We start from the raw sequence: 15,652 nt of genomic DNA on the forward strand, positions 1-15,652 counted from the left end.
AAATCAAAAAACAATACCCTTCTTATAAAACTCTATTTTACATAACTCCAAACTTAAATCATACCTTATAAAATGTATTGTTTTTACAGAGTTAGCTATTCAAATCAGAATCTGCACTAGAAACTACTTACTGCAATGTTCGTACAGTAAGTTGCAAAATTCCAGCACAATTTAGCAATATTACATTACTTTACTTTATTAATCAGTTTTTGACTTTATTTAAAACATAGACTTTCAAATACGTTTTTCTACTCAAATAATTTACTAAGCACATACAGTCAAGAAAGTTAAACTAAAATCTCACAAAATTGTCGTGAAGATTAACAACTCCAAAAATTATTATTTACACAACTTTGGCTAAATACTCAGTTATCTAGCAATGTCGAATTATACGAGTCCATTCAAAAGAAGCTGCATTCACTGTGGCGTTGCAGTGTCGGTATGTTCCTTTCTGGGTCGCCAGGTCAGAATTCCCGCATGCAAGGCAAGTGTCAGTCCAATTCATAGTGATTTAGAGGAGAAAAGAACCAGTCCCAGTCAACGGGCACGTCAATTGGCCAAGAGCAAGACCGTTCCCCGAAAAAGGTCTTCGAAGGGAATCAAAAAACGTCCAAATCCAATAATCAAGGGCTTGGCACAGAAACTAAAGAGTGCTGAGAAACAACCACAGGGATCTTCAGAGCCTCTATTTAAGTCGGTTATTTTAAGAGAGATGATGAGATTGGGAAGACGACCAAGTGCAAAGTTTAGGAAGGCCGCAATGAGCGTAAACTATTGTGTTCCAGAACGCTCTTATGAAGCTGGCAAACTGCCTGAGAATCCTTTTTGTCCGGTGTAAGTACTAGCTCAAGTTAATTAAAATATTTTATTGGACTATTTTCTTAAGACAATCTTAACTAATTTTAGACACGAGCAGCCTGGAAGAGAATTCGAATCTGGCATAATGGAGATGAACGTGACTCCAAGGACCACTTCTTCTTCCTTCGAGACCGAAGTGCAACTTTGCGATTTGCATAAAATAGGGACATCGAAGGAATTTGAATCTGACATAGAGATGAATGAGGCGCCAAGAACAACTTCTTCCGAGTCCGAAGTGGAAATTTATGATCAAAACCGTGCGCATCAATTGGAAAACTTTGATCATGAAATGGAGATAACTGAGACACCTCAACAAATTTTGGACGAAGTCGATTTATTATCAAACGATAAGGCTGTAGAAACAAATTTATTATCAGTATAATGCAGATTATATGAAACCGATTACCATTTTAGAATTGATTTTGGAGACTCTAAAGCAAAAAGTCATTGAAGTCATTGAGAAAATAAAAATACAAAATATATATAAAAACTGCATATTTATTGTGTTGACTAATACAATACTTAGGCACTCAATTTGGTAAACTTCATTTATAAAGTTTTTATTATTATTATCTCAGGTTCAGGTTCTGTAGCAAATAATTAATATCACATGGTAACCTGAGAGTAGATAAAGGACTCTTCAATCACTAAATATTGGAATATTAAGGATGATCTTGAACTTTCAGTCTATTTGCATTGATTTCTCTCCATCCTCCGGGTAAGTTCTGCCTCGAAGTCAGCTTCATGGAAGCTGTAGTTTCGCTGAAAAAACTCGTCCAGTATCTTAGCTTGGCACTGGCCTACTTCCATCATGGATCGCCAGTCGGCGACATTCTGCGGCATCTCCCGATTCTCCAGATGGGCATACACCGGCTCCACGGGGCAGTTGTAATGGCGCGAGTTGGCCCTTACGTTCCTGGCGGTGTTGATCACATAGTTGCAAACCGCGCACTCAAACTTGTCAAACAGTGATCCTCCCGGAGACGAATCGCCTATGTGGTACTGTCGCGTGACCAGATTGTGGAGCAGTATCTTGTTGGAAATGGGGTTGCGCCAGTTGAGTTTGTGCTGGCGATAGGAGTCGTATTCCGTTTGGTTATCGGCCAACTCGACTAAATACTGTGCCAACGCCCGCGGGTGGGGAAAGTCGTTGACAAAAATCGCAGATTTCTTGTTCGGCTGCCAAGTCTAAAATGTTTATGGAAGACAATTGACAGTGAAACAATAAAGTGTACAAAATAAACTTACTTTTATGGTGGGTGAACCAAAGTAAATTGGAATCACTCCCATCACCAACGGACGCCAGAACTTCTCTGTAATGTAATCGGGACAGGCCGCATTCTCAATGGCAATCATGAACTTGTAGTCGGATAGAAATCGCAGCAACTCCGGTGAATAGAGATTATTCAAGTAATCGTTCTGCAGGCTGCAACATAGAACGAGAATGTTGTTATATGAATGGAGTTTGTTTTTTTTTTTTTGTAAAGTAGTTATAGTATTTCTATAGCTTTTTTTCGTGAATTGAAGTCGTATCAAAGTCTTGTTCTTCATCATGGTCGGTAAAAAAGGGCTCTTGATTTTTGTTAGTTTCCTTTCGACAACAGCAGTTCTTAAATACATTTCTTTGACTATTAAAAGTTTTTTCCATTTGAGGATTGCAATGAGGACATGGCAACGATCCGTACAATTGCACCCAGCACTCTACACAGCAGATCTTTGGAAGCTCTGTGGATCTAGGTGATGTCATGATTGCCTCTGGCTTTCTAAATAAAGTTATTGTGTGCGATGTAGAACGTGTGAGAGAGTAAAATGTGTTCATTTGAATGCGTAGCCTACTTGCCTTTCTGGAAGATCTTTGTTACGCAGACAGCTGCCATACGAATCGACATGGACATACTTCATCAGCTCCTTGACGTAATCCTCCCTTCCGGACATCGTGTCACAGTCGCTTTGCAGGAATGCCACCGAAACGGACGGACGGAATGCCCACTTGGACTTCGCGGCAAAAGAAACGTGGTAATCCTTCGAGGTGAGTGCCTGGCCACTCGGCAAGTACTGTGTGGTCAGGGGCAAGTTGCTAAAGCGGCTGAACGTGGAGGTGAAGTGAAAGTGCCGCAGGAACTCTTCATGGGCGACGAACGGAGTGTTCCTGGGTGATTCCTCGTGCAGCAGGGCCCACACATGATGCTCGCCTCGCGGCAGCGGAAAGTCGCCAGTCTTTATGTTGGAGCCGTAGAACAGAACGGCCTGCCAAATGTTTAACAATTGTAAATTATTTTTTAATTTTTTGAATACTTTAAAATAACATAAGATGTAATTTTATCAATTGTGATAAGGGACAAAGAAGGTTTATTCTAACTAAGAGTATTTTGAAACTTCTCAACGTTGGAAAACATTGTATTCATTAATATTAATTTCTATCTTATAAAAGAAAACGCATTAAAATCGGTATTTAAGGCATATTAGTAATATAAATTTTAAATTTTTTTCCATTATTTTCTTTTTTTTCTTAAAAAAAAATGTCTTTCATTTTTATGTTAAATAGTTCGAATTATTTGTAATTATACAGCTTTAGCAGATTATTAAAGAAATCCCCATTTATCCCCAGGCTAAAATTTTAATGTATTAAGCTTTGAATTAAGTTCATAAATTTGTTTTTAAAAGTAAGTTTCATTTTTGTATACATATTTTTTTATGAGAGTCCAATTCTAAATGTTTTTACTTTTCGCCTATAACAGACTTTAACTAAATCTTTTCTGTAGAAAAGCATAAACTATTATAGAAGATTAAACTACAATTAATAACAAATGTAAATATAATTCTATAACCCTTAACATTCATTACTTGACTTTTTTCTGGAAAGATTGTAGTTTATGAAGTCTATGAAAGTATGATAGTAATTCAATTTTTAGATTTGATAGATTTTATGGAAGAGGGGTTTACAAAGCACCATCCTGATCTAGAGTTTGACTACTACGTAAACAGCCTCCCAGATAATCTAAGCAACATTTGTACATATTATTATTCTTATCAAGAGCCCGACCGGATGTGGGACATAGAAATTGAGACTTATTTTCTTGTTATTCACGAACCCGGGACATCGGAAGGCGGTGGCGCTGGTTGGTGATGCGGCATGTGTTGATGCCACAGTGGCGCACCTCGTCGTATTTCCAGGTTTCCATGTCCCTGGACCACCAGAGCACCTCGACTAGCTCGCTGGACTTGGCATTGCCGTGGTTTATGATTTTGTCCGAAAATTTAACCACAACTGCCAGCCAAATAGCCACCAGCACAGCTAGTGCTATGCAGTAGCGCCATCCCAGCCGCATTGCTGTCCTGGGAGTCCTTGCTTTCCGGATATTGTGTGTGCTTCCGGTTCCTCCCGTTCGGATTCAAAAAGCCGGTGCGTCGCAATTTCGCTCAAGCTAAATATCGACTACCAGTCGCCAGCTGATTTTTGCCAATAGCTAGTGTTGGAAAACGTAAGTTCGTTTAAGTGACACTCTACACGAGTCGATTAGGTAGAAACACCTATTGCACGATTGCAGTTATTTAGTTGGTAAAAAATAACTTATTTTTGATCCAAAAAAATTGGTTTTTAAATCAAAAAATTATATTTTACAGATCTTAGAATAACGCCACAAAATGGTATTGCATGTATAAAAAATATTGAATGTTTGCAAATCGAAAAACGCATTTATTAAAAGCAAAAAACAGTCCGCTGCACGGAAAAACAAAAAAAAATTTAGTAAAATTTTACATATATAAAATTTTCTCAAAACTAAAATGTATGAATTTTATATTATTATTTATATACCTTATAATAATAATATTTTAAATTAAAAAACTTGTTCAGAAAATACTGAACTAATAAATCTTAATATATTTTCTTATTTTTATACCCTTGCAGAGGGTAATATATTTTCAGTCAGAAGTTTGCAACGCAGTGAAGGAGACGTTTCCGACCCTATAAAGTATATATATTCTTGATCAGCATCACTAGCAGAGTCGATTTAGCCATGTCCGTCTGTCCGTCCGTCTGTCCGTCTGTCCGTCCGTTTATATGCAAACTAGTCTCTCAGTTTTAAAGCTATCTGCATGAAACTTTCCCAAAAGTTGTCTTTCTATTGCAGGTAGTATATAAGTCGGACGACTATAGCATATAGCTCCCATAGGAACAATCTGAAAAATAAATGAAAAAAAATTATAACTTTGCTGTTTTTAAATTTTTTGTTTAGTTCTTCGACATATAGTAATGGTAAAATATTTCCGATTTACGGTTTAAATTTCATCAAAATCAGACGACTATAGCATATAGCTCCCATAGGAACAATCGGAAAAATAAATGAAAAAAAAATATAACTTTGCTGTTTTTTAATTTTTTGTTTAGTTCTTCGACATATAGCAATGTTTAATTATTTCAGAATTATGGTATAAATTTTATCAAAATCGGACGCCTATAGCATATAGCTCCCATAGAAGTAATAAAAATATATGAAATAACTATCTAATAATTGAGCTGCAAATCATCATCATCAGTTTCAATGTTTTTCAGCACATATTCAAGTAAATCATAATTTAAATGTTTTCAAAAGTATTTAATTAATGCAAAAGCTGCAAGGGTATATGAACTTCGGCTTGCCGTAGTTTGCTTTCCTTCTTGTTAGATATAGTTCCAATTAAATTATAAACGTAAATTTTTGGATTTAAACAAGACAAGTATTAACATTTTTATCATGCGCTTTTAGCATCATGCACGCTTGACCGTGTACAGCCGCCGTCAGCTGTCATTCATCCCGTTGGCGCTTAGCAACACTGCAGTTCGTCATAATATTGTTCCACTTACAATTGCTCAATTAAGCGACCGAAGCAACAGAAACACCCAGAAATCGGACGAAATGCGCCAATTCCAGCAACAATAAACAGCCAACGAGTGTGGAGTCAACGCAGGGCGACCAAAATGAAACATCTGCCGAAAACGGCCGTCGAGCGAAGGTAGAAAACAAACATTGACATAACACGTCAACGATTGGGAGCAGGCAAACCACCAGGGGAAACCATACGGCGCGGAACTTTAGCCGCAGAGCATGTGTTATGGCCACGACAAGGTCCGCCGGAGATGCCGCCACGTCCGTTAGTTCGGGATTGGGGTCCGGAAACCCCGGGCTCCGGAAGCTGTCCACGGCCAGTGGCGGAGGAGGGACGGCGCCCAGCTGGCAGAGCTGCTACTACTGCACCAGGGAGCATTTTAAGACCATCAGCGACTTTGTCAGGTGAGTGTCGTCGCCATTCCATTTGTAGGCAGGTTTTGCCAGGTTTTTATCTTACCCACATACAAGTGTATGTGTTCAAATAATAAATTTTCAGGTAAAATTAAACAAGGCAGCAGTTACAACCAATTAGCTTTTTATAACTGCAGTCGAACATCCATAAATCAAAGTCTCTATCTGGACTGTCTGAAAAATATCTTCTAACCCAATTCTAACAGAATGTGACCTAATCAATTATCAAGACAAACCGACAAGTGATCTTTTTTATCTTTCCCAAGTACATATGTACGAGTTCAAGTGATAAATACCAGGTAAAATTAAACAGGCAGCAGGTACAAGCAGTTAACTTTGTATGACTACAGTCGAGCATCCATTACTTGAAGTCTCTATCTGTACTGTCTCAGATGAATTTTCTAAATTTGTTCAGCAGATAAAACGAGGTTAAGTAAAATTAATGGCAAATTATAATAACAAGTTTAAGATCGACGATCCGAAAGTTATTGAAGAATCCTAACTTTCCTAGAAAGCCCCGTAAAGGTACAATATCCATAAATTCTATAACATTAATTTGAATAATAAACTTTAATAATCAAGAAATCGAGAATACTAATTTAATAAACTTAAATAAATTTGCTTACGTTTAACCATTTTGTACCATACTTTAGCTGAATGAACAAGTTCTACTTTTATTCAATAGTGAAAGTATTTAAATGATCAATAAATAAGTGACAAATACAAATTGACCAATAAATTACTAATTGAAGGTAGCAATATGGAAAGTACTTTTTTATTGACAACGGTTAAAACCAATTTTTTCGTTACCGATTTTAGTCACCTACGAAATCGCCACTGCACCCGAGAGGGCGGCTCCTTCGTGTGTCGCTATGGCTTCAACGGAGTATGCGCCTCTCTTCCACTGGACGGAGTCTCGGATCGCGACTACGACGCCCATGTGGCCAAGTACCATGTCAACCAGCACACGCGCGAGATGCCTCCCGAATGGGGAGTCTACTCGGCCGCCCAGAACCTGCCAGCCGTGCTCAACGATCCTTCGCGGGGCAAGCAGAGCAATCTCTTCACCAAGAAGTGGGGCGAGCATTTTGTGGAGCGGAGTCATGTGCCGCCATCTCCCCGCTTGCCGGATATAACGCATGCTGACTTTTCCGTGTATCTGGGGAGCATTGGGAAGCGATATCGCTGGCATGAGCGCCGCCAGCAGCAAGTGGAGCGAGACAAACCGCTGGATAATGGAGCACAAGGGGCACCTGGACCGCAGACACCCACCCACTTGAGTTCGGTGCCCGAGATCTTTCTGAAATCGCAGCTACAGCTGCATCACCCGGCCACCTTCAAGCAAGTGTTTCCCAATTACATGCAAACAACGGCTTCCAGTCCGGAAACACACCAGCAGACAGGCCGCCAGCTGCAGGAACAGCTGAGTCTCTACCTGGACATGGTGGAGGTCAAGATTGCGCAGCAGGTCTCACAGAAATCGGCTGCCTTCTTTCACGCCATGACCACGCAGCATGCCATTTTGGCCGAAATGGAGCAGGCGGCGGACCAAGTGCGTCAGTTGCGGTCAGCACTGGCCCAACTCCACAGCCACTCGGTTGTGGACAGCTTTAAAGTGCTGCGTTTCGCCCAACGAAGACAGCACTACAACCTCACGCTGGACAAACTCCGACTGATGGCCACCGTGCACAAGACGCAACCGATGCTGCAACTCCTCCTGGGCACCCAGGACTATGTGGCTGCCCTGGACCTGATAGGAACCACCCAGGAAATCCTTTCCGCCGAATTACTCGGCATTCACTGTTTCAAGCACCTGCCCATGCAGCTCAGCGAAATGGAGAAGCTAATCGACAAGATGCTCACCACGGAATTCGAACGCTATGCTGCCGCGGATCTCAATCGGCCACTGTCCGATGGCCTCCGGGAAACGGATAGCGTTTGCGCCGAGGAGGACAAACTGGTGGCCATTGTGATGGGTCTGCTGCGCAAGCAGAACTTCTCCTTCGTTCAGTCCTACCAGCAAGAGGCCATTGCCACCATTCGGGCTATCATCAAACAGCTGCTGATCGAGGTGTTGGCGCGCAGTGACAGCGATCAGGAGATCAGTTTAACGGGTCACGGGGAGCAGGCCTTGGAGCTCACCCTGCCGGAATGGATCGCCCTGCTCCTGCGATCCAGCCAGGCTCTGGTCTCCATTCTCGAACGCATTAAAACCGTTGTGGGTATTATGCAACAAACAGCAGACGCAGCTGTGGGAGCCCAGGATGCAGTGAATCTGATAGATTCGGAAGCCTTTCTGAGTCCCGGACACCATGAGCAATTGCGTTGCCAGTTGCAGCAGCTCCTGCAAGCCGTCTGCCACTACTGCCATGAGCGTTGTGCCAATATTGTGTCCCCTCAGAGCTTGGAAAAGAGTTCGGCGAGTGAGCAGGAGCTCTGCCAGCTCTCGGAGATTGTGGATCAGTTTGGCGAGACAACGCGCAGCATTTGCGGAGTGGCCAGTGTGCCGCTTCAGCTGGCTTTGAAAGTCCAAGCCTCGCGATACGCTCAAAGGTTCCATTCTGAACGGAAGCAGAAGTTGTCCCTGCTTTTGGACCAGGAGCGCTGGCGCCAGGTGGACATTCCGCACGAGTTTCAGAGGATCATCGAGCGCATGGCCGCAGGGGACTACGCAAAGCCAGAGATGGGTAATCTTATAAGCAATGGCGCAGGCAATCCCGTGCTCCTGGTGGAAGGCAAACAACCATACACTTTGGTCAGTGCTTCGCTTATGCTTATCCGTATGTTGTACGAATACGGGGGAAGTGCCCATAGGCTGCCATTGCTGTCCAGCTATCATGCGAGGAATGTGGTGGACCTGCTGCGGTGTTTCAACTCACGAAGCTGCCAACTGATCATCGGTGCAGGAGCAATGCGGGTAGCTGGGCTAAAGACCATTACCAGCACCAATCTGGCACTAGTTTCCCGAGCACTCCAACTGGTTCTTTGGCTGCTGCCCAAACTGAAGGAGCACTTCCAGGCGATGAGTGGATACGAGGCCATCGAGCGAGACTACCAGGGTCACATCAAGGAGATCGAAAACAAAATACATGGCATAGTCTCGGAGAGGCTGGCAGCCCAACTGGAAGCCTGGGAGGCACGACCGCCCATTCCTTCCCAGACCTTCCGCCACATCTCCAGGCATCTGGTGAAACTGCACGAGGCAATCGCCGGAGTGCTGCCGGAGGCGCAGATCCACGAGATCTACGGCGTGGTGCATCGGAACTTCAAGGACAAGCTGCGGGAACAGCTGCTCAAGTTGAATGTGAACAACAATGGGGGTCCGCAGCACGGTGTGGTGACATCGGAGCTGACCTTCTACATGGAGACGCTGCGCACACTGAAAGCCCTGCCCGCCGAGCAGCTGGACAACGGGATTCTGGAGGAGATCTGGCTCTACTGAGCATTCCGAAGTATTCCATCGGGCCGAAGCGGTGCACCTCCGCCGCCCAGCCGAGTTCCTCGTCTTGATTGTTTGTTATCCTTGTTTTATTTATAGATTTTAAATTTTCGCGTCCATTCGGTCTGTATTTTGTTGGCTCCACTGTACATTGCTTGTACTTTTATGTTCCGCCCCATAGAAACGAAAATCGAAAATGTGTATCTTTGTTGCGCACTTTTTATAACACTTAAGCTTAAAGTCAATGAAAGGGCTTATGATTAAAGAATAGTAAATAAACAAAACATTTTAAACTCGTTTCAATCAATGGCGGTAGAAAAAGTTAAATAGTGGTTGTGATACAAAAGAATCATTTGAATTTCCAGGGCTTAAATTTTTGAAATATTCGATTAGAGGTATTTAAGGATAAAATAAAAATTTTACTTTTACTCGTATTTTAATTTAAATGCTTATTTGCAAGTGTTGAAATGAACTTAAATAATAATAACTGCAAGTTTTCTCTTCTCTCAAAAAGTTGCTAATTTTTAATAAAACTAAATTTTATAATAGACTCACTGAATGTAACAGTTTCTTTGCCATCCCATATGTATTGGCGTTGCCAGACTGTCTCAGTCGTCAATGGCAACCGTTAAAAATGATAAACATTAGACAGACATTAGTTAAATTTTTTTCACCATCTGTGCAATGCGCTTGCCGCAGATTTTTCACAGCCTGCACAAGCGTCTTCAAAAAATGTTTGAGAAAAGTAACGAGGGTGGCGAGAGTGCCACGCCCAGCATTCAGGACATTGCCGGTCGGCTGGCGGAGGAGCAACAGCGACTTCGCCAACTGGAGGCCACCACGATGCCCAAGGAACGAACCCTTCTTGTCCTGGGCAGCAAATGTGTGGTAAGCAATCATGAAGTTAATTAAATTAAAAATTAAAGTAGTTGTGTAGGATCTCTACAGTTACATATATATTTTTTAAACTATTTGAAGTCGAAATTGTGTTTTTTATAATTGCTTAATTGTATGTATAAATGCCTGTTAATCGTAAATATCAGGTCAAAATTGTATAACTTTATTGTTTTTGAATATTTTTACATAGATGTTTCACTTTATTAGCTTCAATTACTAACACGATATGTAAGCAGAATAGATTTCTATAATGAATCTACCCATAAAGACCAAAATTTATTTCCTTAAGAAAAAGAAAGTCGTTTAATCTTTTCTTAATTAAAAAAAAAACGTGAATAATATTTGTACCCAATGTTTCTTCCTTACAGGGTAAGACGACGGCTATCAATAAGTTTTTCGATCGCGAGGAACACGCAACGCGTCCAACTCTTGCACTGGAATATAGCTTTGGTCGGAGAATTGGGAGTGGAAAGTCCCCTCAAGTGATGAATGTCTGGGAACTGGGATCCCTGGACAATGCCGAGCAATTGCTGGAGGTTCCCATGAGGACACATGGTCTGCAGCAACTAGCCGTCTTCATAATGCTGGATCTGTCGCAGCCACAGCGATTTTGGACGGACTTGGAGTGTGCCTATAAGGGATTGAGAGATACGGCGCAACAATTGATGCAGAACTCTACAGCGGATCTCAGAGAAATCCTTGAACAACGATCCATGGAGCGAGTGGGTCAACATAACCAGGAGGATATGGGAAGCCTCGAACCGCTGCCCTTTCCAGTGGTAATTGTTGGTGGGAAGTACGACATATTTGCTGGTCTTGACCCAGCTATCAGGAAACACACCTGTCGCTGCCTGCGATCCATGGCCCATCTCATTGGTGGCGCCTTGCTGTTCTACTCCCAGCGGATGCCCAAACTGGCCAAGGTACTTAGAGACACCATCAGCCACCTGGGTTTCGGCAGTCCGGCCCATCCATTCCGCTCTCATGTGACGGATTTCAATGAACCACTTTGCATTTGGTTTGGAACCGACAGTTGGTCGAAAATTGGAGAAACAGGAGCACAGAGTGTGGAGCACATTGGAGCCACCTTCGGGGTGGAAGTGCCACAGCTGCAGCTGGAGAAACAGAGGCTACAGGAAACCCCAGATCCGTCCAAGGATCCCGGGTTCAAGGAGTCCCTCATCGACGAGATGCGTTCGCAAAAGAACGAGGAACTCGCTGGTATAATGAGGGACGTCCTTCTCCGCGGAAAGTTTGAGAGTGTTAAAAGCTAAGAAAATAATTGGATTAATAAACATTGTGTACCTCAAAGTATTAAATAATATCAAAAATAAAACTAAAAGAAGTCATTGTTGAAGCAATATAACTACTGTGTCTTAAAAGCATTGTGTAAACTGTCATTGGTAAAATTCAAGACCTTTTCAAACGGCTTTGTTGTAAATTTCCAAAAATGTCCCAACCGGTCGCATCCAAGGCTCGTGTTATCAAGATCCTGAATCGCATTGGAGCCCATGGCATTCTAACCGAAGTACGGGTGCAGCTGGTGGATCAGCCCAGGATGCAATTTATGCGCACTGTCAAGAACCCCTGCGTCTGGGAGATATAGTCGATTTTGAGGATACCGAACTAACATGGCAGTCCTCGAGCAGGAGCAACAGCAACTTTGGAGATAACAAACTATAAAAAGCTATGAATGATTAATGACTTATTTGCTGTGCCTTGAATTAAGTAATGTGCAATACAAGTGCAATATAATTCGCCAAATAGTTTATGCTGGCGAGCGTAATAAATTAAATGTTGTGAATCAATATAATAACTATAACTTTAATTAATAAAACTGTTGAAGCTATTAACCTTATAATTGAATATTTTTGTTTATAATAATTGCACAATTCTGGCAACGCCATTCCAGGGCTGTAAAGAAACTTTTTTGCCAGTCACAAGATGCCTTTGAATCTACCGTTATAAAGAGCAAGACACAACTCTCAGCTGAGCGCAAAACGCACCCCACAGGCCTATATCGTTCTCGCTCACTCTTTGGGGGAGCTCGAGCTCCACACGACGTCGACTGCGCTGCCGACGTTTCGGTTTGGATTCGGTTGGGATTCGCTTGGCGTTTCAGTTGGGCTTTCAGTTGGATTTCCAGCTCAGGTCGCTTTGAACGGCTCTCGCGTGGCGGAGCTCTCTCTTTCTCGCGTTCGTGTGTGTGCGTGCACGCGCGGTTGTGTGTGGTGTGGGCCATTTGTTTGGTGCGAATTATTTGGCAAAAACTCCGGTGCGCGAATTGTACGGAAATTATGAATAGCTGACCCAACAGAAACATGAGAAGTGTCGCGGCCCTGAAACATTGTAATTAAAACCAGCTCGATACGAGGCCCATGCCCCAATAAAGTCTCCATCTTCGCGAACGTAAAGTTTCTCGGCGTTGTGTAATCAGTCCGAAACGGAGTTTCTCGCTTTGTTTGTTTTTCTCGGCTTTATTTTCGGCACCACCAAGAGTATTTTTAAATTGCTTTAAGCTTGCGTAGATTTGTGGAAAAAGCTCCCCCCAGAAACTTCAAAACCTGACAAATAAATCAACACAGGTGAGTTGTAATAATACATTTCTCAGGCAAATATACACACTTAACACACGAGAGCCGAGCGAAATTACTCTGCTCCAATTTTTCGTGCTCCACAACATTTTTTTTCGTGGGTCACAACAAAAACAACTAGCAAACCCCAAAACACCAAATTATCGATTTTCTTTTGGGCTCCTTCGTTTCTGGCGCTCTTTTTTATTGTATTTTCCTGCGATTTTATTCCTCCACGTGAGTGTGTGCAAGTGTGCGTGTTTCTGTTGTAAAGGTGTGTGTGTCTGTGTATTTAATCAAGAACAGAAACAGTTTTCCTGCAGCTTACCGTTAGCCGCATTTGCATTTTGTCACATTGCCAAGGCAACGCGACCCAAACGCCATATGGTCGCGATCTGATACCCTATCCCGATTTACTTGGGGCATAACCGCATTCTCGTGGTCTTTGCGACTTACTTAACAAAGCTTTTTTACTGCTAAGATACTGTTACTTATGTACGAGAAAATCTCTGAAGATTAAATATTTAACGACGGCAATTAGCAGTATAAAAGTCCGCATACCTCAGGTTTTCACCGGTTATTATGGCAATACATTCTGATTGCTCTTAAGTTGCTTATAAGTAATCCAGTTGTAATATCTTTTGCGAATTTTCCTATACCTATATATATATCGTTTCTTTGTCAGCTTTACTTGAGCACAAAGACACTATGGCAAAATTATAAAACGCTCTGCAAGGGCCATAACCAAATATTCTAAAATAACTTAAACTTTTTTTATTTCAAAAACATTTTTTTTACCTTAGTCTTGTGCCTTTCAGCTAAAAACTTTTGAAATAGAGACGAGGTTAAGAGCTATTCCTACACTTGTATACTTTTTTTCTGGAACAAAAAAAAAATCCCTAATGTTAGCAGGCTATTTTCTTTCATAAAAGATTTATGATTCAATTCATTTGCATTTTGAATAACGCGAATCGTTAGGGTATTCAATTGCTGCCATTAAATTTTGGTGTTTTGGATTTGTATTTCCTTTTTTTTGTTTTATTTTTGTATACGCTGGACTTGCGACGCTTGCATTATTGAGATTTCTTCGCTGGCAGCCTGTTTATTGTTGTTGTTTTATTGGGTGTTTTCATTACTGGCACGCATTTCGGTTTCTTCGTTCTTTATTACATCCTTTGACCCCAATCGCAGTTTTGCTTTGTTTTGATCGCCAAACAAACAAATAAGTGTATTGGATGTGTCGACAAATATTTATCTTATCGCTAAGACTCGCTCGTTAATAAATTATTAAAGTTATGACTTCAAAAACTCGAGTTTACTTGCCTTACTTGGATGTGCCCACGCTTAGAATTTGAATTCAAAGAATACATACGTCTATTAATTGCCCCGCAGCTCTTTATTTCGGCTTGAAAAGAACAAAGCAAACAAAATGCTTGAACATTTAACATGTTTTTTTTACCTCAGCCCACGGTTTTGACCTGAGGGCGTGGAAACCCAAACGTATCTACGTAACTTAGTCGCTTGCCTGTATTCGTGTGTGATGATTAATCATAATAATTTGTATTAAGACCCCTTAAACCATGCTGTCGGCACTGGCGGTTGGTAACAGTAAAGCTCCTTTGACTCACTCAGTAACTTGGCTTATGTTCATTTTGGCATTGGTTACTTTCGAAAAGCCTTTCGGAAAATACAACGACCTTACTTCATATAAATATACATATTCATAAATACATATAAAGCATGGCCAATGACTTGCACTCGAAAATGTTAATTGAACCATGAAAGAGCGTGTAAATTAGAACTTTGCACATACATACATACACACGAAAAAAGACGATAAAAAGAAATCTGTTAATTAAAGCTTCGAAAACTGGAATTTTAAACAAAAAGATATAATAAACAGAGAATGACAAATGGCCCCCAAAAAAAGTGTGAGGAGAAGATCAAGCAATCAAGTTTATGGAGCAGCCAAATAAGAAATAACAAGTGGGGGTGCGATCAGTTCAGAGCGCAATCAACATTTATTATTAAATGTCAAATATAATTTATGATGGCAATTAGTCGCGAAACGAATTTGTTCCCCTTTGACTGCCTGGCAACTGAGATGCGATTGCGGTTGGGAAGGGTGCGAAGCGGAAAACATCCACAATGAGAAAGACACAATTTGCATAAAGGTTTATCTTATGATTTCAATTGAGGCAGTGGGAAGATAAGAGAATTTTTAGAGGGTACATAAAAGTGAAATGATCATTGATAGCTATTATGAAAGCAAAGCAAACCTAACACTAACACACATTTCATTTCAAATAAGTCTAATAAAATGAGGCAACGATCATTACGTCGTTGTACCCCAGTTAATCAATATTGTAAGTGATACGCTTATCAAACATAAAAATTACCTTTGGGGGACAATAATTTACTAGTATGCTGATACTTAGAAATATCCGGCTAACTAGGCGCTATATTTCTTACACGATACATATTTGTAGGTCGCATATTATTTTTAAATGAACTCTAAATTTGAATTTAATTATTTATTAATGGGGGTCGTTTCTGGCTTGGGACACCGACACCGAGTATAGCAATTTATACTCATTAACATA

At 41.3% G+C, this 15,652-nt stretch overlaps 6 protein-coding genes across 6 annotated transcripts in view; 5 read left to right on the forward strand and 1 right to left on the reverse strand.

The window, feature by feature from the left end:
* The first annotated feature begins 64 nt into the window (after positions 1-64).
* On the forward strand, positions 65-1,353 carry LOC128263055 (uncharacterized). The gene is made up of 2 exons (XM_052997715.1): positions 65-834; positions 907-1,353. The coding sequence occupies exons 1-2, from the start codon at positions 380-382 to the stop codon at positions 1,238-1,240; spliced, it is 789 nt and encodes a 262-aa protein (XP_052853675.1). The 5' UTR covers positions 65-379; the 3' UTR covers positions 1,241-1,353.
* Positions 1,343-4,205, reverse strand: LOC128263053 (alpha-(1,3)-fucosyltransferase B). Its single transcript, XM_052997713.1, has 4 exons — positions 3,951-4,205; positions 2,699-3,105; positions 2,107-2,284; positions 1,343-2,046 (listed from the first exon to the last, which is right to left on the reverse strand). The coding sequence occupies exons 1-4, from the start codon at positions 4,185-4,187 to the stop codon at positions 1,546-1,548; spliced, it is 1,323 nt and encodes a 440-aa protein (XP_052853673.1). The 5' UTR covers positions 4,188-4,205; the 3' UTR covers positions 1,343-1,545.
* Positions 4,199-9,872, forward strand: LOC128263051 (vacuolar protein sorting-associated protein 54). Its single transcript, XM_052997709.1, has 3 exons — positions 4,199-4,340; positions 5,607-6,131; positions 6,960-9,872. Exons 2-3 carry the CDS (start codon positions 5,953-5,955, stop codon positions 9,580-9,582), a joined length of 2,802 nt encoding a protein of 933 aa, XP_052853669.1. The 5' UTR covers positions 4,199-4,340; positions 5,607-5,952; the 3' UTR covers positions 9,583-9,872.
* A 95-nt stretch (positions 9,873-9,967) lies between these two features.
* On the forward strand, positions 9,968-11,900 carry LOC128263054 (cytoplasmic dynein 2 light intermediate chain 1). The gene is made up of 2 exons (XM_052997714.1): positions 9,968-10,467; positions 10,845-11,900. Exons 1-2 carry the CDS (start codon positions 10,264-10,266, stop codon positions 11,748-11,750), a joined length of 1,110 nt encoding a protein of 369 aa, XP_052853674.1. The 5' UTR covers positions 9,968-10,263; the 3' UTR covers positions 11,751-11,900.
* Positions 11,803-12,353, forward strand: LOC128263057 (40S ribosomal protein S28). Its single transcript, XM_052997717.1, is given in 2 exon segments — positions 11,803-12,056; positions 12,059-12,353. Coding segments are annotated over 2 exon segments (231 nt in total). The 5' UTR covers positions 11,803-11,926; the 3' UTR covers positions 12,160-12,353.
* A 596-nt stretch (positions 12,354-12,949) lies between these two features.
* LOC128263052 (protein numb) overlaps positions 12,950-15,652 on the forward strand; it is a 28,819-nt gene continuing 26,116 nt past the window's right edge. The window contains exon 1 of the mRNA XM_052997711.1: positions 12,950-13,061. The gene's annotated coding sequence lies outside the window, so the exon portion shown is untranslated. The remainder of the gene's footprint in view (positions 13,062-15,652) is intronic.

This window comes from Drosophila gunungcola, unplaced genomic scaffold, assembly GCF_025200985.1.
Source record: "Drosophila gunungcola strain Sukarami unplaced genomic scaffold, Dgunungcola_SK_2 000001F, whole genome shotgun sequence".
Lineage (NCBI taxonomy): Eukaryota > Metazoa > Arthropoda > Insecta > Diptera > Drosophilidae > Drosophila > Drosophila gunungcola.

What these genes read in the sequence shown, in the direction of transcription:
- LOC128263055 (XM_052997715.1), top strand. Translation starts at nt 380, where the DNA reads ATGTCGAATTATACGAGTCCATTCAAAAGAAGCTGCATTCACTGTGGC. An exon ending in GAGAATCCTTTTTGTCCGGT is followed by an intron (nt 835 to 906) that starts GTAAGTACTAGC and finishes AACTAATTTTAG; the next exon opens with ACACGAGCAGCCTGGAAGAG.
- LOC128263053 (XM_052997713.1), bottom strand. Translation starts at nt 4,187, where the DNA reads ATGCGGCTGGGATGGCGCTACTGCATAGCACTAGCTGTGCTGGTGGCT. An exon ending in ACCGCCTTCCGATGTCCCGG is followed by an intron (nt 3,106 to 3,950) that starts GTTCGTGAATAA and finishes AACATTTGGCAG; the next exon opens with GCCGTTCTGTTCTACGGCTC. An exon ending in TTGGTTCACCCACCATAAAA is followed by an intron (nt 2,047 to 2,106) that starts GTAAGTTTATTT and finishes TAAACATTTTAG; the next exon opens with ACTTGGCAGCCGAACAAGAA.
- LOC128263051 (XM_052997709.1), top strand. Translation starts at nt 5,953, where the DNA reads ATGGCCACGACAAGGTCCGCCGGAGATGCCGCCACGTCCGTTAGTTCG. An exon ending in ACCATCAGCGACTTTGTCAG is followed by an intron (nt 6,132 to 6,959) that starts GTGAGTGTCGTC and finishes TACCGATTTTAG; the next exon opens with TCACCTACGAAATCGCCACT.
- LOC128263054 (XM_052997714.1), top strand. Translation starts at nt 10,264, where the DNA reads ATGCGCTTGCCGCAGATTTTTCACAGCCTGCACAAGCGTCTTCAAAAA. An exon ending in TCCTGGGCAGCAAATGTGTG is followed by an intron (nt 10,468 to 10,844) that starts GTAAGCAATCAT and finishes TCTTCCTTACAG; the next exon opens with GGTAAGACGACGGCTATCAA.